At 41.4% G+C, this 26967-nt stretch overlaps 2 protein-coding genes across 3 annotated transcripts in view; one reads left to right on the top strand and one right to left on the bottom strand.

Moving 5' to 3' along the window:
- LOC100115774 (potential E3 ubiquitin-protein ligase ariadne-2) overlaps positions 1-15905 on the top strand; it is a 93093-nt gene extending 77188 nt beyond the window's left edge. Inside the window, exon 5 of one of the 2 annotated variants that reach the window (XM_031932837.2) lies at positions 15557-15905. In XM_031932837.2, the coding sequence (XP_031788697.1) occupies positions 15557-15712 (156 nt within the window). In that variant the 3' untranslated portion in view covers positions 15713-15905. The remainder of the gene's footprint in view (positions 1-15556) is intronic. The other variant, XM_031932838.2, reaches the window with a different exon arrangement.
- LOC116417788 lies at positions 8040-20140 on the bottom strand. Its single transcript, XM_031932839.1, has 2 exons — positions 20128-20140; positions 8040-9820 (listed from the first exon to the last, which is right to left on the bottom strand). Exon 2 carries the CDS (start codon positions 9155-9157, stop codon positions 8465-8467), a length of 693 nt encoding a protein of 230 aa, XP_031788699.1. The 5' UTR covers positions 9158-9820; positions 20128-20140; the 3' UTR covers positions 8040-8464.
- Between the last annotated feature and the right edge of the window lie 6827 nt (positions 20141-26967).

The following is a 26967-nucleotide window of genomic DNA, read 5'->3' as shown; positions in this document are numbered from 1 at the left end:
TTCAGAAATGACGACAACTCACGTTAAATAAAAAAACTAGGATTATATTTGTCAGTCGCGAAATAAACGTGAAGTTACAATAATAAATTATAATACGCGAGTCGCCAACAACTTCGCGACTCGCCGCGACGCTAGAATATTCGCGCTCGCACGCGTGTATCGACGTGAAGGTCGCGCGCGTCGGATCACCCTCGCATGGATGATATCCACTCACCAGGCACTCTCTCTCATGCACTACGCGCCACACAAACCTTCTCTCTTACGTCGAAGACGCTCGTAGTCCTGGACAGGCCGCAAGACTCCGTAATCACCCTGGACCGCTACGCTAAGGCTGGGGTCACCTGGCTCCGCGTCACACTCACACACACAAAATGCGTCTCGAAATCGCTGGACACAGCACAGTACAAACGATACGGCGAGACCTTTTAAATCTTAGCGAAGTCGCGTGTATACCTAGCGAAGGCCGAGAGCTATCTGAGCGCGCTCCTGAAGGATTAGCCCGTACGCTCGCTCTCTCTGTCTCTTTCGCGCCTATTGCCGAATTCGCACGTGTTTATTATCGCGCACGCGACTCTACGCGATTTCGTCGCGGTGCAGCGGTACTCATACCGCTACGAGTTGGCTGTGGTGCTCAACTCGTTATAGTATGTATGTATGTATGTGCGTGTGTGCGCGAAAATGGTTACCACGATAACTTCTTAACGCATTTATATTTTTTGCTAAAACTTTACAAGCTCATCAACTTTGATCTAATAAAGATCTGATTAAATGTTAAAGCTGATTCATAAAGATAAAGCGTCTTTAAAAAAAAAACGCTGCCAATTCTTTGGCACGTAACTTCCTCCAATAAAATTTATAGTAACAATAGATAAAATATTGTTCAAATATACAGGATATTAATGATTAATTAAACTCCTTTCAAACTTAATTATTTTATCGAAGGAGCACCTGTCACAATACCAAATCATATAATTTTGATGAAAAAATGTAAACCTCAATATTTTAAATACCATAGGGTCGTCATAACCTCATAAAATCATAAATTTTCTCAAAACATTCTGAACTTCAGTAAGCGAGTTATAAGGTTTAACAAAAATATTAATTTTCAGTTATACATGGTATACAGAGTGAGAGACAAAGAATTTGAATCTTGATATCTTTTAAACTAAACGGATTCGTAAGCTGCAAACAGAATCTAGCCGAGGTGATCGAAAGATCGATATTTTCCCAAAATAAATTAAAGCCTTTTTACTCCCGTAATCGTACGACATAGAAAGCGAATTTTTTTTAGTTTGCGATTTTTAGCTCAAAAACTAGTCATCAAAATAATTTAAAATTTTTAGAGCAAATAGATATTATTGTTTTTAATTATCATACATTTTTTCAAAACGTTTGACAATTTAGTTTTGGAGATATTGAATTTTCTTTTTAAATCAACTTTTTATCATAAAAATTGAACGGTACGGTTAATCTGACAAATCTTGCGGAAAAATGTAGGCAATTCTATGCTCTTTTAGATACACTATTGTTGAATATATTGTATTAATCATTTCATACAAAAAAAAAAACAAATAATATGTCCATAAAATGGTCAAAATCATAAAAAAAAATATCTTAAATTCAGAATCAGAAAACATATATGCATGTCAATGTTTATTACGATCGCTATCGTAGTTCCAGAATCATAACTGTATACGTACACACACAGGCATTTTTTAAAAACCTATGAGTCGAACTCTAAACACCTCTAAATGCGTTTCTACGAAGTTTTAGCGAAACTGAAAATTTTACTATTACAACTTCCTCTAGGAAGAATCAATAAATAAGGAAACATTCAAAATCATTGTTTATACGAAAAAACTTATACAATATGGGAAAGATAAATACCCCATACTGCATTTATAAACAAGGCGAATCTTTTGATAAGAAAGTAGAAACGTTCATAAATAGCAAAAATATTATGTTTAATAAACATTTAATTATAAATGAAATTAAAATCATTTATTTAAATTTACAAAAAATATTTGTATTATGCATTGATACAGGTCAATCAATGATCAAGATTAAATAAAGTATATTAAAAAGCTTCGAACATTTAAATGAAATCATTGTACGTCAAAAATTGAATAGCTTGTAACGAGTTGAGCACCACAGCCAACTCGTAACGGTATGAGTACCGCTGCGCCGCGACGGAATCGCGTAGAGTCGCGTGCGCGATAATAAACACGTGCAAATTCGGCAATAGGCGCGAAAGAGACAGAGAGAGCGAGCGTACGGGCTAATCCTTCAGGAGCGCGCTCAGATAGCTCTCGGCCTTCGCTAGGTATACACGCGACTTCGCTAAGATTTAAAAGGTCTCGCCGTATCGTTTGTACTGTGCTGTGTCCAGCGATTTCGAGACGCATTTTGTGTGTGTGAGTGTGACGCGGAGCCAGGTGACCCCAGCCTTAGCGTAGCGGTCCAGGGTGATTACGGAGTCTTGCGGCCTGTCCAGGACTACGAGCGTCTTCGACGTAAGAGAGAAGGTTTGTGTGGCGCGTAGTGCATGAGAGAGAGTGCCTGGTGAGTGGATATCATCCATGCGAGGGTGATCCGGCGCGCACGACCTTCACGTCGATACACGCGTGCGAGTGCGAATATTCTAGCTTCGCGGCGAGTCGCGAAGTTGTTGGCGACTCGCGTATTATAATTTATTATTGTAACTTCACGTTTATTTCGCGACTGACAAATATAACCCTAGTTTTTTTATTTAACGTGAGTTGTCGTCATTTCTGAACCTCGTTCGCTTATTTCCGATCCCTTTTCCTTCCTGCGAATACCGCCGCCTCCGCGGGCGTTATTTAAGAGCATTTATTTAACGTAGTTGAGCAGCCGAGCACGCGCCGGGCGGCGCGTAGACCCAGCAAATAGAAGCAGCTGAAACAGCTGCATGCAACGGAGGTGTTTCGCGGGCGGAGAGGAATCCTCCGCCGCATCGAGGGAACGCGATCCAGTCGTTCTACGAGTTATTTGTTGATCGAATTCACACCCCGTTACAAGCTTCAATATTTCTAAAGATTTAAAAATAAATAGTATCATCTGGCCTAAAGTAGAAGAATTCTGAATTAAAGTTTTTTAAAATTCAGATATAATAGTAGTGATCTGTTTAAATTACAGACTACGTATAATTAAGTATAATTATAAGACAGAGATAAGATATTCAAACTAAATCACTCGGACGCGATAGGAAGGAACTCAGGAGTAAATAAAACATTCAATCGTTTGAAGTAAATATTTTTGGGAAAATTTAGTTACATATCAAGGAAAGAATAAAAAAATGTGAAGATTCTCAAGGAAACAAATTTAGAAATGTCGAAACAAGGCAACCAATGGTTATAACAGACACACCAATCAAAGATTGAGGATAACAGCTCAAGTGATGCAGCAAAATTGCTTATAGGAAAATACAAACTTATAAAAGCTGCGGATCTGCTACTGAAACAGCTAGTCGAAGAACTGAGTGAAAAAATCAAGTGTTATAAAAGATACTGGAAACTATACAGAAGGATATTATATCATCCAAACTGTCTTATGCTGAGGTGATCGATAAACCCAAACCATTCCGTAAAATAGTTTCCATAATAACAATAAAAAAGTACGGGAAACGAGACATTGAATATTAAGTAACATTGAAATATCTTCCATGTATAGTTTTCTTTAAAAAGGTTTTAAACCTGGTTTTTCTGGCACAACAAGGCCGCCCGCGGGGTTAAATTAAGGATCCTGCATTGATAACATTTTCATAAAAACTGATAACTTGTACTCAGCTACATATGAACTCAAAGTATCAGTAATTATCAGACCACTACCCTATTTTGTTGCTGTTAACAAGATGAAATCTGAACTAATCAAACCTTAAATTTCTATAAACTATAAGAAATTAAGATATATTGTTGTTACAAAAAATGGAGTAAAATATTATCAATGCATGATCCTAATCTAGCTACTGATAAGTTAATTAGTAAAATGGAGCAATGCGTCGATCTGTCTAAATCGTAGAAAAGAAAAAACAATCAACAGGGTAGCAAAAATTAGATCATTGATGCAATTATAAAATCGTATAAAACTTATGAATTCTGATATAATCTATGCCAAATGGATATAGGTAATGAATAACTCGAACATGAATAGAAAAATTAAGCTAAAATATCAGGAAAGGTTATTAAAGATGCAAAAATTAAATATGAAACAAATTTAGTCAAAAGTAATGCTGATAACCCTATAAATCTTTGAAGGATTTGTAATAGATGGTAGATAGGGACATTTAGTTTCGGTTAGCCCTGATGTTATTTGGACTCGCTACCTCGCCATAAGCATACGCGACCTTGTTTTCCGTCCACCATCCATCGAACCACCCGAAAGGAGAACGTTCCTGGAAAAATTCAAGTGCCCATTGGCGATCAACAGATTGTACCCGCCCGGTCTTCCGAGGATGGCCGTACGGGGACAATCAGTCAACTGGGACGAATGCTTTAGTCAGTCATAGCGGGATGGTGAGCAAGCTCTACCATCCACCGGACCGTCCACGGGGAACCACGGGGAGGCGCATTCGCGAGATCCCGCCTGGATCTCCACTAATTTTGTTTGTACCTGTTGGTAGATAGGGACAGTGGGAATCTCGTTAATCCATTCATGCGCGTCACTAATTAGATGACGAGGCATTTGGCTACTCCTGCGTCTACCACATTACGTGGGACGGACTTTCCGGTTTGATGACAGGAACCGGTACCGGGTAACAAAGATGACTTGGTCCCAAGTCAGTATATTAACAGTCAATAATAAAATATTTAAAAGTCAACGATAATAAAATTCTTAGTCAAAACAACTGATATCAAGTCTCAACTGACTTTTGTCCACCATCAGCGCTTTTTCCACTTTGTGTCCTTTTCCAGATTCATAAGCGTTGTCAAGGGAGCCTGCTAGGCTCGGAAAAATTAGTGTTAACGAAGTCTCATACCATTTTTGTTTTGTAGCTGAGAAAGCGGACTTTAGCCATCGCTCGCGCGATGCCCAGGGAAACCCCGTGGAGGTATCCGCCCCTGTTCACACCTTTGCATGGTGATTCCTGGCTTCGCCGCCGTGACAGAGGCTTAGGTCGTGCCCCGTCCTACGACTTGCACCATCCGCGATCGGTTTCATTCGGGCGCCGCAGCACTCGATGCTCGGTGGCGGGACTCTCTTCCGCTTCTCCAACGTTTCAAGGGTTTACCCAACTCTGGGGTCACCCGCGGATTCATTCCCCGATCACTTCTGGGCTTTAGGTGGGAAGGTCTAACTTTCGCGTTCAACTTGCAGGCAGTTAGCCTTCCCTTATTTCGAATAAATAAATAGTTTTAGACAAGACAAGACAACACGTTTTGTTCAGGTCAGTCATCCATGAAGGCGTTGACGATCTCTAGCGAGCTACGCAGCGCTATTAGTGAGATCGTAAGCCAATCACTCTTGCCAATTCCGAGTTTCGAGAGGGCTTTCCGCGTTTCCCTTGGAATTGCACCTCTCGACCCGATTACAATTGGAATGACCTCCTCGGCGTTCGAGTGCAGATCTCGCCGAAGCGTGCTGAGAATTTGGCGATATTTGCCAATTTTCTCAGTACGGCCCTCATCCAGATAGGTTCTGTGCTCGTAGCGGACAGTTACGTCGATTACGTGCACCCTTCCCTCATTCGTTTTCACGACGAGATCGGGTTTAAACCTCTGGCCTCGGACCGTTATCTGCGGCTCGTCCATAACCTGATGGTTTTTGGCTAGACGAGCCTTGAGGAGGTCTTTGATTTCATTGTGCCGGCTTATTCGCTTATCCTTAGTATACCGGCATCTGCCAAGTATATGACCAAGGGTCTCGCTACTGCCTTGGCACTTTCGGCAAGAGCTATCAACACGTCCATCTATGATCTTCATTAGTGCTCGCGTCGGGTACGTGTTTGTTCGTAGCTTGATAGCATCGATGTACCTTGACGCGGGCAGAAGATCATAGCGCTGCAGCCATGAGTTGCCGACGGGATCTTGCGCGAACTCCTCGACCCCCTGGCCTTGCCATTTTTGCTCAGCCCATTTCTGGGCATAGCTCAGGCGAAGCTGATACTTATAAGTATCTAGCTCCTTGGTTGTTAGTGGCCAGTGTAGTCTTAGAGCATCGGCGTAAGATTTTAGTCGATCGTCGGCTGCGTTCGAGTTCATGGCCGCGCGTGTGACCGGATCGTGGGATTGACGGGCTCTCAAGCCGTTCCGAAGAGCGGCTATCAGCACCATCTTCTCCACTTCAAGGAGCCCCAATCCACCCTGCTTCCTCGGCGTGTAGAGAAAACTGCTACTTACCGATTCTGGCAGGTGGAGGATCTCCTTGATTTTCGTTCTTATGATCCGGTCGATAGTCTTTAAGACTGCCTTCGCCGGAGGCGATGTTATCAGCCCATAGGTGTACCTCGGAAAGATATACATCTGTAGAAGGTCCACCTTTTGCATGGGCTTCAACGGCAGTCTTTGGACGCGGGATATGACTTCCCTGAACGCGTCAGATTCAAAGCCTTTGAGCAGCCCCTTCCAGGGAGAGACCTTTGCCCCGAGGTACTTGAACGTCTCACTAGGTGAGATGCTCGGAACGGCATTGCCGTTCGCCTCGAGGCCTGGGTTTTTAGTGTACCAGGTCTTCCTGTGGGGGACATACTCTACAGCTATACACTTTGACACTGAAAGACTCATATCGAGTCGGCCCAGATAATCCGCCACCATCCGTAGCTGCCTTCCCGCCTCGGGGGCTGTATTCGCAAAACATACTATGTCGTCTGCGAAAGCCGCGCACGAGAGATTCATGCCTTCGATTTCCACTCCACTTGTCTCTTGCAATCGTTCTAATAGAGGTTCGAGAACCAGATTGAAAATGAGAGGTGACAGGGGATCCCCCTGCTTGACTCCTCTCTTCATTCCAATCTTTACGTCCCCGCTCCTCGTTCGGATTGCAGTGGAGCAGTCGCGATACATGTTCGAGATATAGGCGGCCACGGTTTCGGGGATTCCTTTTTTCTCCAAGCACCCTTGGATCACGGCATGCGGGACAGTGTCGAATGCTTTCGAAACATCCAAGATGGTAATGACACCGCCCGCTTTCTTTGCGTTCGATACGGCGTCGTCCAACAACTGTATGTTGCTGAAACAGCCATTTTCCTCCGTGAATCCTTTCTGCCGATCACACTGCTTAATGACGGCCCTCACTCGCTGGTCAAGCAAGCCTGAGTAGACTCGACTAACCATTGAGCTGATGGTAATGGGCCGCCAGTTCTTAACGTCAGCAGGATCTTCTTCTGGCTTTGGCAGAAGGGTTGTTCTGTTCTCTCTCCATGCCTTTGGGTAGTAACCCGCTAGCAGGATCGAGTTGAACAGCTTGGAGAGGGCTATGCTGACTCCTCTTCCTCTCAGGTCGTCCTTCGTTACCCCGTCAGGACCCGCTGCCGAGTCGTTTTTGATTCGCCTGATTCTGCCCATTATCTCTTGGGGAGTGATCGGAGTGAAGATCCTCGATACGGGTATCGGGTCTTCGGTGCGCCTTGGCGCTTCGATATTAGGTCCGACCCTCCCCCACAGCTCGTTGTATAGAGTCTGTGTCTCCGTTCTACCTGGCGCTTGGCGCCTTTGGAGAATGGACAGGTCATTGGCAATCACTAACTCGGCTAGCTTCTTTGGGTTGTTGTTCCAAAGATCTTGGCACCTGGCAAAGGCAAACCGCTTTCGATCAGCTGCCGTGAGACGACGGCGCCGTCGGTTCTTGCGGTGGCCCCTTCGTGGGGGGCCTCTAGCGTTCAATCGAAGGCGATCCTGTTCGTTGTCATCGGAAGGGTGCCGCATAATCTGGATGAGCTGGTCATACAGGGAGTCTAGTCCTATTTCACTCAGCGCATTGTTCCTGACTAGCTCCTGCAGTCCAGTCACCCAGTTCGCGTAACTTCCGGCTTCTTCGCTAGCATTGCAAATCTCCCACCTCATTGGGCCTTTCCAGTTATCTCGAGGAGGTGGTGAGATTGTAGTGCGTTCAACCGAGAGAGGTTCTGGGAGTGATATTTCTCCTAATGCGTCGCAGAATTCGTCGTCGTCACTGCTGTCCTCGATTTGTTCATCGGACCCCACTGCCGGGCTGCACTCTCGATCTTGCTGAGAACTGCTTTCCAGCGCGGGCGCATTGACTTGTTCTGCGGGTGCGCTCCCTCCATTCTCCGGGGGCCGCTTTCCAACGCAGCGCCATCGGTGGCGACCAGCTCTTCCCCTTCAGGGATTTCGCCTTCGTCTACCTCTTTGATGGCCTCGACTCCTTCTGCTGGGCCTTGCGGGCCTCCTCTCTCTCGGAGCGCGGCATAGTCCTTACGCCTCCGGGCGTCCGACACCTGTCTGCCTGTTCTATCCGGGAAATGATCAGCTATTCTTTCATTAATATTTCAAGCTCCATGGTATTCGCTCTCTAATTCCCGGATAAGCAGCAAGTCTTCGTCGGACCATATAGAAGGCCTACGGCCACTCTTCCCCTTTGGCTTATTGGCCTCTGCCGCGCGCTTATCGTTTCGCACCTCTGGATGGACATGCCTCTCGTGCTGAGAGAGTCCGATCTGCGAGTCAAACGACAAGCTGCAATGCTCACATTTGAACGGCAGATCCTTTGGTTCTTGTCGCCCCTTACAGTGCGGAACATGACAGCTCCACGACCTGAGCGTTGTGCAGCGCCTTTGACAAGCACCGCACACCCAGGTCACGTCGACTGACGGGTGTTCTTTACTGATGTGCCTGCTTAGTTCCCAGCTGCCCATGCAGAGAAGTTGGGTACCTCCCTGCAGGCATTTGGGACAGGCCTGTGGGTTTTTCGCTATTGCGACAATCTCCATCGGCTCCGCCGTCCGGATAGTTAGAGGCCCGTGTGTCTCTATTTCCTCATCATCGCCGGGCTCGTCAGCCTGTTGGGCATTCCGAGCTCGGCGGGCCGGATTTCGCCGGCGTGTTTGAGCACTTAAGGCAGCCTCCCTCCTTTGGTTGCGACCTTCGCAAGGTTCGGCGTTTAACTCCGCCCCGATTGGAGCTGCTGAGGTCACGTCCACAGCTCCCCTCGGCTCCGAGGCAACGTTGTTTCCGCTGTCCATTATAGACTTTCACGGTAGTCACTACCGGGGCGCTTAGTCTTTCGACATGGGCCGCTCCTCACCATGGGATGTGTGGGCGCGAAGATCTAAGTTCGCCCACACGTATTGCTTTCACCGGCGAAGGTCTCCACACGCATTGCTTTGCGGCAGGACTACTTTTGACAAAGTCTGCCTACACGCTTAGCTCTGCGTGGTGCCGACACGCATTGCTTTGCGGCGGGGGATCTTTGACAAGTCCCCCACACGCATTGCTTTTGCGCGATACGCATTGCTTTGCGGTAAGCAGGATAAATCCTGGGATGCATGAAGGGAGTTTTTAACGTTCCCCACACGCATTGCTATCGTTCCGTGAAAGAAACGAGGTGGAAAAGATTGCAACCATCTTACCGACCACGCATTGCTTTGTAAAAGCCCCGCGTGATCGGGTCGGTTATCGCAATTTGAAGAAAAATGCTCAAAGAGCAAAAATCGGAAAACGCTGTAAGGCGTCTTCCGATCCCGATAGATAGTAGATGTTGTAGTACCTTTATTCCGTCGACTGACACAGACCTTGAGAAATTCGACGTCGGGTAAGCCGCCTGGCCTTTAGCTCCCCACCTCTACGCGTTTAGAGATGGGTAACCGACTCATACGTGGCATTACTGCCGGACGCGCCAGGATCGGCTATTTGGGACTGACTGAACCCATAGTCTAGTCCCTTAAGAGAGTCATAGTTACTCCCGCCGTTTATATTATATTATATTATATTATATTATATTATATATTATATTATAAATAACAGTTCGGAAAACAAAACACCAATGCTATAAATTATATAAAGGTTAATGATAACGAAATTACTGACAAAGTAGAAATTGCGAAAAACATGAATACATTTTCTTGTAAGATTGGCTAAAAATTGAGTGATGGTATAGAGAAACTTAACAATACTGAAATGGTATATTACGATACAAGTGGCATAAATAGTCCATTACGGCACGGCGTGTATTAGCACTCGAGCGTAGCGAGGGAGCTGAACGCCGTGCAGTATCGGACTATTTATGCCACGAGTATCGTACACTATTTTATAGCACTGACTAGCATAAATCCGATGACACGCTTATCCGTGGCCTAAAGAGTCCATTTTTTCACCGTGCAGTTAGCGCCCGAGCGTAGCGAGGGCAATCAGCACGGTGCAATAATGGACCATTTATGCCACGGATAGGCGTGACATAGATGCGGATTTATGTCACCCAGTGTTATAAAACTTTTATTTTTTATTAAGCTTACTTTAATAACAAAATAACATTACAATTTTACGCCAGACAAATGAATTCAAGTTACTACAAAGTCTTCGCAAAATTCTTGTATTTTTCCCAAACAGTTTGTGCTAATGGTAATTTGTTTACGATTAACCAGCGCGCCACACGCGATCTTACGGCAAACAATTAAAGCTTTTTGAACAGATAGGGCGTGTCACATTGAAATTGTTATTCACTTATATGTACCAAATTCTAGGGTTGTTGTTTATGTATAAGCGTTTTGTAAAAATGTTTGTCATGGTAAAAAGTTGTGTTTTCATAATATCTACAACTTTTACATCTAAGGTTTTTATATAAAATGTATAGCCTCAAAGTTTTATAATAAATACTGGTTTATTAATATAAAAAAATCGATTTCGGCCTATTAAGTCGAATTAAAAGCATTTTCACGCTTAAGTGTTCATAGAAAAAAGTTGTATTTCCTCGAGATCTACAACTTTTCTATTTAACTTTTTTTGTAGAATGCATAGAATTCGAGTTAGAGCCAAAAAACCGTTTTTAGCGATTTTTTTATGTGGCCGCATTCTGCGTATAATTTATTTATAGTTACTTATACTTTTAAATGCTGATGTTAGAATTAAAACCTGATCATTTGTACAGCAAGAAGGCTCTTGACAAAAAAATGCATAAATAAATTGAAATTGCAATTGCGCAAAAACTATTGGTCCAACAGTGTCTACCTTCTGCACACTTAAAGTTGATATAACTATCTACTTCTGTGCCCAATTTCAGCTCTTAATCTTCATAAATAACAAAGTTACAAATTTTCGAAAAAAATGCCAAATTTTCCTTTTTTTCCGAAATTTTTCCGGTTCTAATCGACCGATCGGATTGTTCGAGGTCTCATTCTCTTCGTAATTTAATACTCTACGACTTTTTCGTTTACAAAATTCATATCGATCAAGTAGTTTTCGTTTTATAAGCAAAAAACTAAAAACGCGTTTTTATTCACTAAATTGTTAATAACGAATTTAGCAATGGGAGTTGCGAGCTGGAAACACATCAGCAAACATCTACGGACTGTATTTTAAATGATCGCACAGGCGGATTGCTGCACGTATTTTTGTTAAAATATCTATTTAATTTTGCTATATTGACTGGCCTAGTATACATGCAAGATCAAGCCCAAAATTATTATAAAAGTCTCTCAGAGATAATCGTGTAAAACCAAAATTTTTATTCAAAAAACACACAAAAATTGAACAAATTGTGCCCGTATTTGGAAAAAGCGTAGACGATTGGGATACAAAATTAGTTTTTAGGTTTGTGCAAGAGAAGACTCCTCCCAAAATTTCAGTCCGATCGGTCGAAAATTTTTTTCGATGACAAAACTATAAGGCACTTCCGTGTCGCGGTTATGCCTAAAAACCAAGCAAAAAACAAACGCAATTGCTTTGGTAACATAATTGTACATGCCTCATCAAATATATGAAAAATTTCTTCATTGTTTTTAATCTAATCCCATGGCTATTGCTATTTCAGTAAATGTTGAATAGGTTTTATTTTCAAAGTTCTTTAAATCATCAAATGAGGTTGCCCCTTTAACTCTGTGTAATATTAATTTTAAGTGAAATAACTCTTGTTCATTAGGAATCACACAGATTAATCTTCCTAAAGTATTTGAATAGTTTTTACGTCTAATCCACTCCTTTTTCGTAAAAACATTGTGTTCTGGTATATCACAATACAACAAATTTCTGGCATAATTATCAGTTTTATTTAGTTCAAACCATGCTGTTAAAGTTGTCTCGTGATTGAGAGAATCTATATCAATGTTTCCATCAAAAATTATTTTTCCTAACACGCGCATGAAATGGGCCTTTTTCATGCCTAAAAGTAGCATAGAAAATCGTCCATTCCAAGCGTTTTAGAAAAAGTTTGAGCTCAAGCGCGGAGAAAATAATTTTGACCAGCGGGAAGACATTTTTTTCTATTCTCTGTTAATACCCGTTTTTCAAATCTCTCAAATTTTCTCAAATTTCTTAATTTTTTAAAATTTTTCAATTTTTTCAAATTTCTCAAATTGTTTGTGCACGACTTGAAATGCACGATCTCCTACCCAACTTTCACGCATAAAAAAGTCCCTTTCATGCTCTTGTTGAAAAAAACACGGGAATAAAAGCTATGTCAGACTCGGGTGAGGTGTTTTCAGCACTCGTCTACGTCTCGTGCTGAACACCTGACCCACGCTCGACATAGCTTATTTTCTCCCCTTGTTGCACAATGTACTATTTTGATGATTCTGTAAATAAATAGCTAATTTAACTACACTATAAGAACGAGCACAAATTGGTAATTCTTAAATAGGCCATGCAGCTTCCATTGACCCTACAGTCCGTGTATTCTGTTATTTCATCGTATATTACTATATCTTTATCCTTTTTACTCACTTTAATAAAAGCACGATAATGTCCTTTATATAAATATTTGTATAAATATTTGATGCTCATAATAGATGCACAATATTCAACATTAATATAGCAGTTGTATTTTTTAAGAAGAGTTGGATTGTAGGGAACAATCATTCTATTATCAACCTTTACTGGTTTACCATAAAGTCTTATGTTATAGAAATAGTTTTTATTTTCATTATTACGACAACGATATCTAGGAAAACCATCCTTTTTAAATCGCGTTGCATCACACAAAGCATTTGGAAATTTTTTTGACCAAGTTTTGTTATCATCATAACATAGTGTTTTTTCTTGAATAAGGTCCATGTAACATATGTTTGAATACTATTTCTTGTACTTCCACATCAATCTCATCGGAATTTTTTAATTTTGACTTATGATCCAATACTAACAATAAATGTGCGTGCGGAAGACCTCTTTTTTGAAATTTAATTGCGTATACATAAACAATAATTTTTCCAAAAATATTCCCACTAAGAATATCAGCTAGGATTGCTCGAAATTTACAATAAAATAATCCAACAGTAATTGTTGCAATATCATTGCATGAAGTTCCTGGCGGAAATTTTTTTAGTACTGTTTTTAACTCAGGCTATTTTAGATTAGTTGTTATCGTAACAAATATATCTGGTGGGCTTTCTATTTTTCGCATTATAGCCATTGAACCTTTATAGGTATACGCTAGCTACCTCGTTAATAGGTATAAAACCGTGAAAATTGAAGACTGCGAAAGTAATAAGTTGTTAATAAATACTGGAGTCCCTCAGAATACTATCCTGGGGCCTCTGCTATTTATACTTTGCATAAACGATTTATTGAGAGAGATCCCTTTGGGCTCTATCCTGTGATACTTGGACGATACCGCTGTAATTGTCATTGGTGAAAATTAGGAAGTGGCGCAAAATAACATGAATAGATATTTATTAGTTATAGATAATTGGTTTGCTGTGAACAAATTGTCACTTAATGTTAATAAGACAGTCTGCATGCCACACAGAAGTTATTGCAATAGTGTGCCTGCCCAAATAAAATAAAAATAAAAGATAGGATAATAACTAGAGCAGAGGAATACAAATACCTGGGAATTGTTTTTGATTATAATCTAAAGTGGGACAAACACATACTGTTGGGATCTGAGGTGAGTGAGTCTGCGGACAGTAATTAGACAACACAAAGAAGTCTCTTGGAAAGGCGTTTATTAGGAAAAAGACACAGACGTTCAAGGAGGCGTGTGCGCTCTATTGGAGAGCTGGTACGGAGCTGCGCCCGTAAGCTGAGCGACGCAGCTCAGCGTGCTCGCGTATGCGCATGCAATTGACGAATCTGAAAAATTGATCTATTTCATAAGAATACGAATTTCTTCTATAAAACATGGTCAGTATATTGAAAATTCTATCCAGGAACACAACATTACTCCTCTCATCGTCAAGTCTTACTCCATCACAGTTTAATGAATTTATCAATAATATTTGAATATCTACATGTTTAAATATTTGCATACTTTGTGTGTGTGTATGTGTGTGTGTATGTATATGTATGTATGTATGTGTGTGTATGTGTTATAACACTCGGTTAATACTTTTCTGCCGTGTTATAACCAGGGCCAGAAGGGCCCTGTTTATTGTAAATTAACGTCGGGCGTGCAGAAGGCACGGCTCGGCCGACTCAGATCATACACGTGTTTTTTTACACGAGCCCGCGGAGGCGGCGTAGGTCGGGTCGTAGGAAATAACACACGAGAAGTTTAGATAAGGAAATGTATATTCAATTGAACTATACACGGAGGTGCAAACGCCGCACACTTCGACGAACGATAAAGAGAGACGAGAGATATTACCCTGTCGACGTGAGAGAGTGAGAGTGCAGGTACTTACAACTCAGTAGTGGCAGTAGTACTTGACGCAACGGACGCAGTCTAGTCTCGAACGTGGAGATGCAACAGCTCGGACGGGCGTCGCAGCGACTCGTCGGTAACGCACGGCCGAATATCGCTCGCTCTCGGGATGCTCGCAGGACTCACAACAAACCCGCGTATAGTAGTAGCGCGAGCTACTCGTGTGGATAGCGCAGTGAGACTAACTCTAGTCGCGGCTCTCCCGGCCGTCGGCACATCATTGTCATATCTCGCCAACGCTGTGCGGCCAGGCGGCAACCGCGCTACCTATGCTCTCACTCTCTCTGTCTCTATCTTGCCTCGTCTCTCGTTCTCACTCGTTTCGGCGCTCGTTAGCAGCTTGCTGAAACAATAATCTTATTACAATTAGTACATGATTAGCCGTTAGACATTTGACGTTCACTCGGCCGTCACAGTGTGCCTATGTGTGAGCATGTATGTATATTCATCAGAGAACCTTTAAATATCGGCGAGTGTCTTATGTGAAAAGCAAAGCGTTTAGCTTTTAGCGATGTTTTAATCTATGGTTACATTTCTTACATTTGCTACAGCATTTGTTGACAATTGCTTTTGACGAGTAGAAGAATTGTTGTAATATGTATGAAATCCTACGCGATGAACTTCCATGATGATTTTTCGGAATACCTCAAACTCGCCTAACGTTTTACTATTTTAAAATTTAATTTTTTTAGAGTTCTTAAATACTAAAACATGACGATCACTTTTTAAAATATGAATAGCTAGTCCTGAAACAATCTGTAATATTTTTTCTTTTTATTATATGTTACAGTTCGAATATCAACAAGCACAATTAGAAGCAGAAATTGAAAACCTCTCATGGAAAATTGAACGAGCCGAAACAACTGATCGTGGTGATTTAGAAAATCAAATGGATATTGCCGAAAAAAGAAGAATAACCCTACTCAAAGATTTTTTAGAAGTCTAAGACTGTAAATTTGATTTTAAAAAATCGTCATTGTTTATACTAGCATTACTTTATTTTAACCAAAGCAAATTCTCTTTATAAAAAAACAGTTTGTATGCTAATAATGACAATCTCATATATCATTCGGATTATCATTTGATTTTTAACATATAATATATTTCAATAAAAATCACATTTTAATGATTACTGAAAATAACATGGTACTCGAAATTAAAATCATAACAATGAAAAAAAATTAATTTAAGTTGTAATATTTTGAGTAAATTTAATAATCTATTTTTGATATTGCCATTTTTTTCAAAACGTGACTTAAAGCAGAACTTCGTTTTTTGCAATCTCCTCCCTGGTTAAAAATAACCCAACAGTTGATTATGGTTGGCCAACGAACCTGCTAAAAACGTCACAATGTGACTTTGTCACTGTAAAACCAACGGTTTACAGTTGGTAAGCATTTCTACCAGGGCATCTTCATAATCTGTACATTTGTATAAGAATTCCATTCTAATTTCTCCTTCAAATTTAATGAAATCATTGAAAGAATTGCCAAATATTTGCAGCTTGCAAAGTTTCTGTGTATGCTTATAAATATACGTTAATAAATGTAATGAAATCAGTTTTATATGTCAAGCATTAAGCATTAAAGTTCAGCAGGTGAGATCAGATAAGCTGAATAGTAGTTATTTAAAAAATGATTACAATTTTCAAAAATATTATTTTAATGCACACTTGCCGTCCCGTTGTCTTATAGTCTGCGATGTGTACTGACTAAAAACAACTTATTGATTACTTAACGATCATTCCCTATGCATGCACAAGTATGCACATTTATCGCCTTTTTAATGAAAACAGAGAAATGCAATAAAACACTTCATCCATACGCAAAAGTTTAAAGCAAAATAGTATATTGTGCACCAAGGGCGTAAAGTGGGCTTTTTCAGGCCGGGTGTGGGGTTTGCAGTACGAGTCAAGGCGAGTTAGCCCGAGCCGAAGGCAAGGGTGTTTACGTGTCACAGACGGGTACTGCAACCACACAAGGCTGAAAAGCCCGCTTAGCCCTTGGTGCACACCATATTTTTTGTAATGCATGTATTGATTTCCGCGTTTACACATACGCACACACACACATATACGTATATTTGATGTGAATTATTCACCATTTTCTTTAAAATATTTGAGCGAGCGTTTTTATTTTTTTTTTGCCCGCAAATGCGGGCAAAAAAAATGAAAAACGCCTGCCGGGCAACAAAAACTTACAAACGCCCGCTAAAAATTTTTTTTTGCCCGCCAGTAAAAATATTAAATTTGGCTTGAGATTTTTTCTTTGCTATAAACTTTCACGTATATATTTAAAGATTTTTACAATAAAGCAAAGCTCCTTTTAGATTATAATAAAAAATATTGTAATTTTAATATGATTTAACAGATTCAAACCTTAATAATAATAATTCGAATGTTTCATCGATAAACTATAAGACGACGGGACGGCAAGTGTGTACTTAAAAAAATGAGAATCGCATGGCCAAATTTAAAGAAATTATCGCAAATTAATGTTCAATTATAATTACTTTGCTTAAAGAGAAATTTGTCAAGCAAAATATTATGATCATTAAGCATTGAAGACTCGCTTAACTTTGAAGCTTGGATAAAATTTAAAAACTAAAATTCGTTTGGTTATAGTGAGTGAAACAGTCAATAAAAAGTCATTTGAAGCCGTTTACGCGACTTTAAAAGAATGTCTCCGCAGAATGCCTTCTTGTGTCCTATTCGGCCGAATTGATAAATATTACAGAAATGGCGAAACTGTGTTCACATGTGAGCAGTTAAACAATACTCATTTTGCATCGTCCAGCCATCTGCTTCCTGCAGCATCGTACTGTCGTCTACTTCGTTCAGCATCGTCCATTCATCCTCTGGATAAACTCAGTCTCTATACCTACGTTCCTCTGAATCTGGTGAGGGAGCCTGGGTCGAGATACTCAACCCTAGCTCCTACGTTCCTCTGCATCGCGTAGGGAGTACAAGCTCAACTCTATGATCTACGTTCCTCTGCATTAATCCGAGGAGCATTTCGTACTGGCGGCTCGGTGGCTTTCGTCTAGCAACATTTTTACTCGGCTGTTTTGCCTTGTTTCTTACTTCCTTTTTCTTCGTCATTTCTTCGTCATTTAACTTTCTTGAGAATAGTTGTTGTTTACTGCGCATCAACCATCCTCCGTCGTTAACATAGCTTTCATCATTGATTTAGGTGTCACTCTGGTCTGGAGATAACACTCGAGGTTTTCTTGCTCCATTTAGTATCGTGAACAGTCACAAACGTTATGGTTCGCACCTTTGTAAATCTCCAAACAAACTGGGCAGTTTAGACGGTCCTCTATTTTAAATCTCTGTAGTTATGCCCGAAATCATCCGCGCCTTGTCAGAAACTGTGTGAGGTAGTAAGTGACTTCCCCATGCCCTCTTTGCATCCAGTCCTCTATTCTTGGTATAAGGCGATGTGTCTATCGCCACTTATCACTTAATGCCATCTTTTTTGTCACTTAGTCATTGTCTGCTTCATCGCGGAGTCTCAGATTTGATTCTGCGTGTTGTCGTTAATCCGCTTCTTCGCCTTAAATACGTCTTTTCTTTATATTCCTTAGAGGTCAATGACTAAAAATAACCTTCGTTTTTGCGTTGGCTCTTCTACATTTGGCATTAACCTAGATAAAGTGGCGCCAACTTTTGCTGCTGTATTGCTTGCTACTTTGAGATGTTGCTTAAACGTTAGTCTTGCATCGATGATACGGCCCAGAATCTGATTCTCGGTTAAGAGTCCTCCTACCCTCAGTGTTATTGTCTTCATCTTCTTTCTACTAGAAATAAGGATAGCTTCGGTTTTTTGACTAGCCAGTTCTAGGCCTGCCTCTGCTAGCTATTCGTGTATTATATGAATGGACTCCTCAGCTATGTCCTTGACTTCTTCTTTGTTCTTTACTACCACCACTACTGCAATATCTTCAGCAAAGCCTATCACTGTTACTTCTTTGGGTAGTTCCAGTCCTAGTACCCCATCGTACATGATGTTTCAAATCGGTGAGCCAAGTACTGACCCTTGGGCACGCCTCCTGTAATTTCATAGGTCTTGCTACCTTCCTCAGTGTCATATAATGGAATTCTGTCCTTTAAGTAGCCCGATATAAAAGGGCACATCCTGCTTCTGGAGTGCCTCGTGTATTTTACTCTATTTGCCCGTATTGAATGATTTTTTGACGTCCAATGTAACTGTGACGCAGTAGTCCTTTTTTTCTTTTTTCTATTTTTTCTCCTCTATAGCTGTTTGCACGGGGTCAATAACTAGGCTAACTGCGACCAGGGTTGAACGATTTTTCCGAAAGTAATATAGGTGTTTCGCCAATCCACCTTTTCCTTCCATAAAATTGTTCACCCTGACGTAGATTATGCGTTCCAGAATTCTGACCGGGGTATCCAACATGCAGAACGGTCTGTATGGTGTAGACTCCTGGGATCGCTTCTTTCTTTTTGTCAGAAGCACGAGTTGCTTTTTCTTCCAGTTTGTGAGGAATATTCCCTCTTTTAGACATGAAATGTTCAATCTACGAAGAACTCTGGGTGGGTATGAATGACATATTAATGCTATATTGGAAATGCCATCTAGCCCTGGGGCCTTGTTGTTTTCAGTTCCTCAATCGTGATTAGCAGAATAGCGTCTTCGTTCACACCTCTTTCAATGACACTTGGCTCTTTCAGTTGCCTGGAAAACAGTTTGGTTATTACCCGGTGTAATAGTTCCGGGCAATTTGGAGGGGGCACAGAGCTTCCTTTAATCTTCTTTATTACTATTTTATACGATCGTATTCGATTTATACTCTTAGCGTCCTCCATTTCTTGTCCGCGGGCATCTACTATTTCCTGACCTCTTCCGGTTTTATAGTATTTTTTTCTTGCCCGTTGTTCACTTATTCTAGTCCGGTGACACTCGCTGCGCGCACTCTCAACCTCCTTGTCCCTACAGTATACTGGTGGTCGTCTACAGTTGGCCACTCTTCTTGTTATGACCGTGTCACAGGCTTGGGCGATATTATCCATCATTTGTCCAGCCTTGCTATTTTCCAATCCTAGCAGTTGCATTTCTTTCAATGCTGGCAGAAACATATTATCATAATCCTTGGTTTTCCAAACGACTCTATTGGTCCTAATACTCGCGCTGGTTCTCTGCTCTGATTTTGTTACCTCCATTATTATGGCCTGGTGTTCGCTATTTGTGTAGTGTTCACTTACGGTCCACGTGTCAATTTAGCCAATCTGATAACTACTAACAAAGATCAGGTCTACAATAGATCCTGTGTCTCCTCTTCTGAAGGTGGAAAGCCCTTCCCTTGTTCTCTGGCACCAGGTCTAGGTGACCAAATGCTTACAAGAGCACCCGTCCTCTTTGGTTAGTCCTTTGATTGACCAATTCTACGGCCCATGCGTTAAAATCGCCGGCGATAATTACTGGCTTCTTTCTTCCGGCAGCATCCTGCACGAGTCGATCTAGTTGTCGCTCAAACTGTTCATCGGTGCATTAGACAAGGCATAGCAGCTGTATAAGTGTATACCTGCTAGCTTTGTACAAGCAGGTCCTTCCTGACAGGTTCTCATTTTTTCCTAGTGAGCAACGTTCCTATATGCCAAGATGGCCGCTCTGCCAGTGTTGTTCGTTTCCCATGATGGCGTCCAAGTCTCCATACTGCTCACATATAATTATTGTCTTCCTCTGTCTCACGGACGTACTGAAGTGATTTATATTGAGCTAAACTATCTTCGTTGTATTCTCTTCTTTAACTTCTCTACTGCAACTCTGTAGACTAGGCATGTGTAGCTACCAGCTGCATGATCAAGTTTCCTTTCTGTGCCTCTTTCCTGATAGAGTACGCAGTTCAGTTGACTGTTAGTCTTTTGCTTTATGTTCCCTGCTCCCAAATTTGTAGCCACAGTTACTTCGGTCCTGTGTTAATTGCTGTGCACTTTTTGGTGATATGCCCAAAACCTACACATTTATAACATCTTAGTGACTGTATTCCTCGTTGTACCTCTTGGATTCTGTAGACTTCCTATTCTATCTGGATTTCTGCTTTGCTATCACCTATTTAGCCATTGCCGCTGGAATTTCAATTACAGTGTTCTGTGTATTACCGTATATCTGTCGCACCGATTTTACTGCCGTTTTCTCTACTGCAAACGTTTTACAACTTTGAAATTGCCTTTGTAGTGCTTGCACTATATCAACCTTGGAGGTTAATATATTGAGGTCCTTTATTTTAAAGATCGCTTGCTCTTGCAGAGTTCTTACTTCGGCACCGGCTTGTCAGACTATTTCCACCGATTGTCGAAGTTCCGCTGCTTTAAGGTCCTCGATGTACTGAAGTTGGAGCAGAGCATTAGCTGCTATACGGAAAAAAGTTTCCACGCTCTACCGCCATGCTCCCGTCGCGGCGAACGCTGCTGCTTGACAAGTTCATAATGCTTATAAAACTAATTCTAACTGTAAAAATATTTTAATATCAATTTCATTTCTTTATTGTAACATTATATATATTACATAATCACATTCATATAATATGACGAGTCGCAATTAGCTGAACATCATCTATTGTAAACAATAAACACGGTGTTCTTATTGCTAATGAAGTATGTACAATCAATCGTTCGCTTATAGTATCTGCACTTACGGTATACGCAAAATAGTGTGAATCAAACCCAATCAATTCATACGGCTAATATTGGAAAGTCGCTCTCACACACACTCACTCTCTCGACTTCTCGCACTCGCATACGCGCTAACCGACACCTCACGACCTCGACACTCAATGCACTTAACGATGCAAACAAGGGAACAATGCGACTGTCACTTAGACGTGTATCTCGAGCAACGCTTTGACAAGAAGTCGCGCCGCGCCGGCCACCGCGGTGATGCGGGCTCTCTCCGCTCCAGCTCGGCCAATCAGCGCTTGCGGAGCGGCCAGTCTCCCCGCTCACGCTTGACTCACGTCCAGCAACACGATCCCCTACGGCGCTCGACTCGCTTTCCCGCACATACACGCCCACAATTTCGGTGAATTCTCCGGTCGCAGCCGGAGTTACAAGATTCCGCGAACTCTCACACACTAGGTTTTCTTCTTCCTGAATTGTTCCTCCGGCTTCTTGGACTTCTCTCACAGGCACTCGCGCAAAAAACAAAAGAGAGAATGTGGAACTACTCAAGGTGTTGCAAAAACTATTTTAAAAATTATAAAACTGAATAAAACGTTAGGATTTAAAGCTAAAATAAGTAAATACTATTAATAACAAAGAATGTTCTGAAAAAAAATTTTATTGAAATATTTGTTTTGGTCTATCACCACGCAAATTGAAAAAAGAAGTAGTAGTTATTATTTTAAATTTTAACAAAAATTTTTATATGAAATTAGAATTATTTTTAACAGAAATGGTATTAAGGTGGCTCTTTAGTAAAATTCAACTTTTTCGCAATTTTTATTCTAATAAATCAATTATTACATATTTTATTTGTACCAAATTTCTGAATATCTGTGACAATTTTCAGCCATTTATGTTAAGAGATTAACTTTATTATGGATTTTTAAGAATCAAAACATTATTTATTTATAATTTTGCTTTAAAAAATGCGACGCTATGCCTCCCAGTACAGGTGCGCAACACTTGACGCCTCGTACGCGCCAAGATTTTTCATTAATCGCGGGATTTAGCGTAATCGCCGACGTTTGGGAGAACGTGGGGAAAGAAGGAAGAAGTAATCACACAAGTTATTAAGTTATATTGCACGTATATTTTGCCCAGCCCTTCCCTACAACGTGGTGGCCGTAGCCGCCCACGCACAGTAGCCACGCAGGGCTCGCCGTCACACCTCTACTCTCATATGCACGCGCGCGCCTCGAAGCTCTCGCCTCTGACGTCGCGCAGTCTGACCCATCTGCTCTCTCTCTCTCTCTCTCTCTCTCTCTCTCATACACCCGAATTTCGGCTCAGCGCAACCCGCTCTGGTAGCTACGCGGCCGGCGCGCTCTCTCTCTCCCGTACGTATAATCGCGAGCACCGCGGCGTCGTCGGTCGAACCAACGCGGTCCCCTCTCTCTACTCTCGGACACGCACACACGTAGCTGCGTGCTCACCAACAGCTCGCGCCAGCGGTCCCGGCCCGGCGATTCCTGAACCGTCGCCGGCGTAGCTATCTGCTTTCCCCCCTCTCTACTTCCCTCTCCCTCTCTCTCTCTCTCTCTCTCTCTCTCTCTCTCTCTCTCTCTCTCTCTCTCTCTCTCACTCTTCTCGGAGCTCGCGCGCACAGGCTTCGCCTCGCGTTGGCAGCAAGCCCGACCTGCTGCTACCGAGCAGCGAGGATTTCTCGGACGCCCCGATGCCTCTCTCTCTCTCGCTCTCTCACTCACTCACACACTCTCCCGCGTTTCTTCTGCGCTGCGCTGCTTTCTCTCTTTCTCGCTTTCGCGCACGCTGGCCCGATGCCTCGCGTGGATGACGTCGAGGTGTGCGCCTCTTCTCGCAATTCACTTTCGCGCGCTCTCGTCACGTCGAAGTGTCATCGACAGGGCTCGGAAAGGAACTGCCGAGCCGCTCTGCCGCGCGCGCGCTCGGCGTATCGCCGTCGGCCGCCGGGCCCGGCTGATAACGTAGCCCGATTGGCCGCGCGAGGCGCGAGACGCGCTGATTGGCCGCTCGAACCGGCGAGCTCCCCCCTTGGGTACGTCGGCCAGCGAATTCCACGAATTCACGGGACGTAGCTTGCGTCCGAGAAAACGCGGGCCTCGCTGGAACCGATCGCCTTTTCTTCCTCGCATCGAGTGAGGTTGCCGCGCAAACAATAACGCGCAGTTTGCTCGGCTGCGACGTACAACGTCGCAAAACTCACATTTTGCAAACATTTTACATATAATGTTTTATATCAATCAAGTTCTAAATAATCCCCTATTATATTAAAGAGAAATTTTGGCGTTCTCTGTTTCTCCGGTTTTCCGAGTTCATAATTTTTTTATGAATTAGAGTGACTTTTCTATTATATTATATTTCATTCGAATCATGAATTAATTAACAACCTTGTGCAATAACATCGACTTAAAGGTAACGATTTCAGATCCGTCTCACCGATCGCCAAAGCCAACAGCGTCCCTCCATTGAAACCCATAAAGTCAATATATGCACAAAGTTGCAGTTATTAAAATTACACAGCCCCACAATAAAAAAAAAATTGTAAGTCCCAAAAACTTGACCACGGTACTTATATGTTTTTGGGATCGCTGAATCCGAATCCAGGGTCATTTTAACCCCATCAGATCTTAAGTCAAGGTCAAATAGGGGTCAAATTATCAAAATACATTAAGAAAAGACTAAACCACGGTATCTTGGGGTTTTTGGGGTCGCTGAATGCGAATCCGAGGTCAGTTTAACCCCATCAGAACGTTCTCAAGGTCAGTTGAAGGTCAAATTATCGAAATACATGAAAAATACACTAAAACCATGGTATCTTGGGATTTTTTCGGCCGCTGAATCTTATCCGGTCTTCTTACAACCCTATCAAGTCATGGTCAAGGTCAGTTGAAGGTCAAATCATAAAGATTCATAAAAAGTAAAATCAAACCATGAAATTTAGGGGTTTTTGGGGTCGCTGAATCCGCATCCAGGGTCAGTATAGTCCCATAAGGTTATATTTATGGTCAGTTCAAGGTCATGGACGTAAAGAGAGTGAAAAAAATAGTTATAAACTGAAACAATGCAAAAGGTAATGTAAACCATACAGCAAAGAACAATGTATATGCAAGTACAATCGTATCCTTTAAAACTATATCATAGTTTGCTGCTCCTTCATTTGCTTTAAATTTGTTAGAAGTATATGCAATTCAATAAAATACCCGTAAAAATATTAAGCCCATTACTCTTTTTTATGGTAACGAACTATTTTATTGTCAAATGATCTACGAAGTGGATTACGCTTCCGCTTCTCCGATGTTGATGGTAGATCTCTTTTTAACGATCAACAGTAATCTGCTAACATATTAAGTCCCATCTTCCTTGGTACCTGCGCTCCATTTCCTTGAAATTTTGGTGAAATTTCTCTCCCTGCTCTTCGCTGTAATCATCTAGGTTTTCTGGAAACTCATCAACATGCGAATATAAAAAGTGTAATTTTAGATTCATTAGGCAGTCTTCATTATCGGGTGTCTCTCTCAGTGTAAGTCCCAAGACGATTGATGTTGACTATCTTGGGTTTGTGTTAAGGTCTTCTTTCCCAAAAGGTTTCCAAAGTCATGTTACAGTAATCTTCATCTCACTTGTATCACTTGTATTTCCTACTTGATACGAACGGATATGAATATGCTGTTTGTTTGCCCCCAGGGTACCTCCACTTGGTGATGGTGGGAAACGACCGATTCTTTTTTTCGGTCGGCTAAACTCCTGGGTGAAGGCTTTAGAGCCGTCATGGCAGACAAACAGCAAATTACGATGCAGGGATTTGGAACCCCAGTATCGGCGGCTGGTCAAGGTGAGCAAGCGGGCTCGCAGGCGTCGTCATCGAGCGACCGCAGCTCTTTGTTAGTGGGAAACTTGGCTTTCGAAGAGTATAATACTACAAGAATTTTATCACTTGAGGTCTGGTGACCAAGAATGCCTTATAGCAAAACGGGACAGTTTTTGTTACATTTGTAGCAAGTATGAGACCCCAAAAAATAGAAGAAAAATCAATCAAAATATTAAAGAGCAGTACAAGAACATGTTTGACTTAGACATGAAAATTGACGAATTTGATTGGGTTCCTAAAATCATATGCGGAATATGTAGGAAAATGCTACAGAAAGGCATAAATAGTAAAACTGTAAGTAAAAATGAAATTGCCTACGATATGGAAGGAACCTTTAAGGAAAGAAGACTGTTATTTTTGTAATACGAATTTGCATGGAGTTAATAGTAAAATCAAGTCGCACATTAATTACGCTAACGTTGAAAGTGTCACGAAACCTATATATGAATCGTCAATTGATAAAAGAGAAGATCCACTGGGTACGTACGTAAGTGGAAGTATGGATCTTGAGGAAAATTTAGAAAGACATGATAAAGATGAAATGATAGAAGAAGAAATGGAGGAAGGAGATGTTATTGCGGAAGAAGAAAAATCGCCTGATGAAGACAATGACGTTGCTAGTACAAGTGATACAAGTGACGAGGAATACATCCCCTATAATGCTAAGAAGGAGAAAGGTCCACTTACACAAGAAAAAGTGAATGATCTCATACGCGATTTGGGCCTACCAAAGGATTAGGCGGAGTACTTGGTTTCATGGCTAAAAGAAAATACTAATGAAGCTGGAAAAATTCAATTTTCTTACTACCGAGACAGAGATAAGAAATATCGTGATTATTTCGCTAAAGATGAAGAATTTTCCTTAGTTTACTGCAAAGATATAGTTGGGTTGATGAATTGCTTTAAATATGGATGTTACAACCCCAACGAGTGGAGATTGTTCATCGATTCGTCGACGAGAAGTTTAAAAGCCGTTCTGTTACACAATACAAATGTTTATGCAGCCATTCCCGTAGGATATTCGGTAATACTGAATGAAGAGTACTGTAACATGAAAGTAATATCAGACCGAATAAAATACAATGATCATAAATGGCAAATATGTGGAGATCTTAAAATCATAACAATACTTCTGGGGCAACAATCGGGATTCACAAAATATCCTTGCTATTTATGTGAATGGGATAGTAGGGATAGAAAGAATCATTACATAAAGAGTATCTGGCCCCTTAGAAAAAAGTTCGAACCGGGTTCTAAGAATATAAAAGAAAAGCCACTTGTTGATCCATCAAAAATTCTTATACCCCCTCTGCACATTAAATTGGGACTTATGAAACAATGGGTAAAATTTTTAGACAAATATGGTAGCTTCTTTAAGTATCTGCGAAATCAGTTTCCCAAATTAAGTGATGCTAAAGTAAATGAAGGAATTTTCGATGGCCCTCAGATTCGTAAGATGATAAATGATGAAATTTTTGTTACGAAAATGAATCATACAGAGAGAGAAGCATGGTTATGTTTAGAGGACGTAATTAAAAATTTTCTTGGAAATCATAAGAGCCCAAATTACGAAGAAATAGTTTTAAATTTAGTAAATAGTTACAAAACTCAAGACTGCCTAATGAATCTAAAATTACACTTTTTATATTCGCATGTTGATGAGTTTCCA

The sequence above is a fragment of the Nasonia vitripennis genome (assembly GCF_009193385.2).
Source record: "Nasonia vitripennis strain AsymCx chromosome 5 unlocalized genomic scaffold, Nvit_psr_1.1 chr5_random0002, whole genome shotgun sequence".
NCBI lineage: Eukaryota > Metazoa > Arthropoda > Insecta > Hymenoptera > Pteromalidae > Nasonia > Nasonia vitripennis.
The sequence above is the reverse complement of the archived record's forward strand: the minus strand, read 5'-3'. Positions and strand labels throughout refer to the sequence as shown.

Excerpts from the sequence above, each read along its gene's own strand:
- LOC116417788 (XM_031932839.1), bottom strand. The coding sequence starts at position 9,157 with ATGGACAGCGGAAACAACGTTGCCTCGGAGCCGAGGGGAGCTGTGGAC.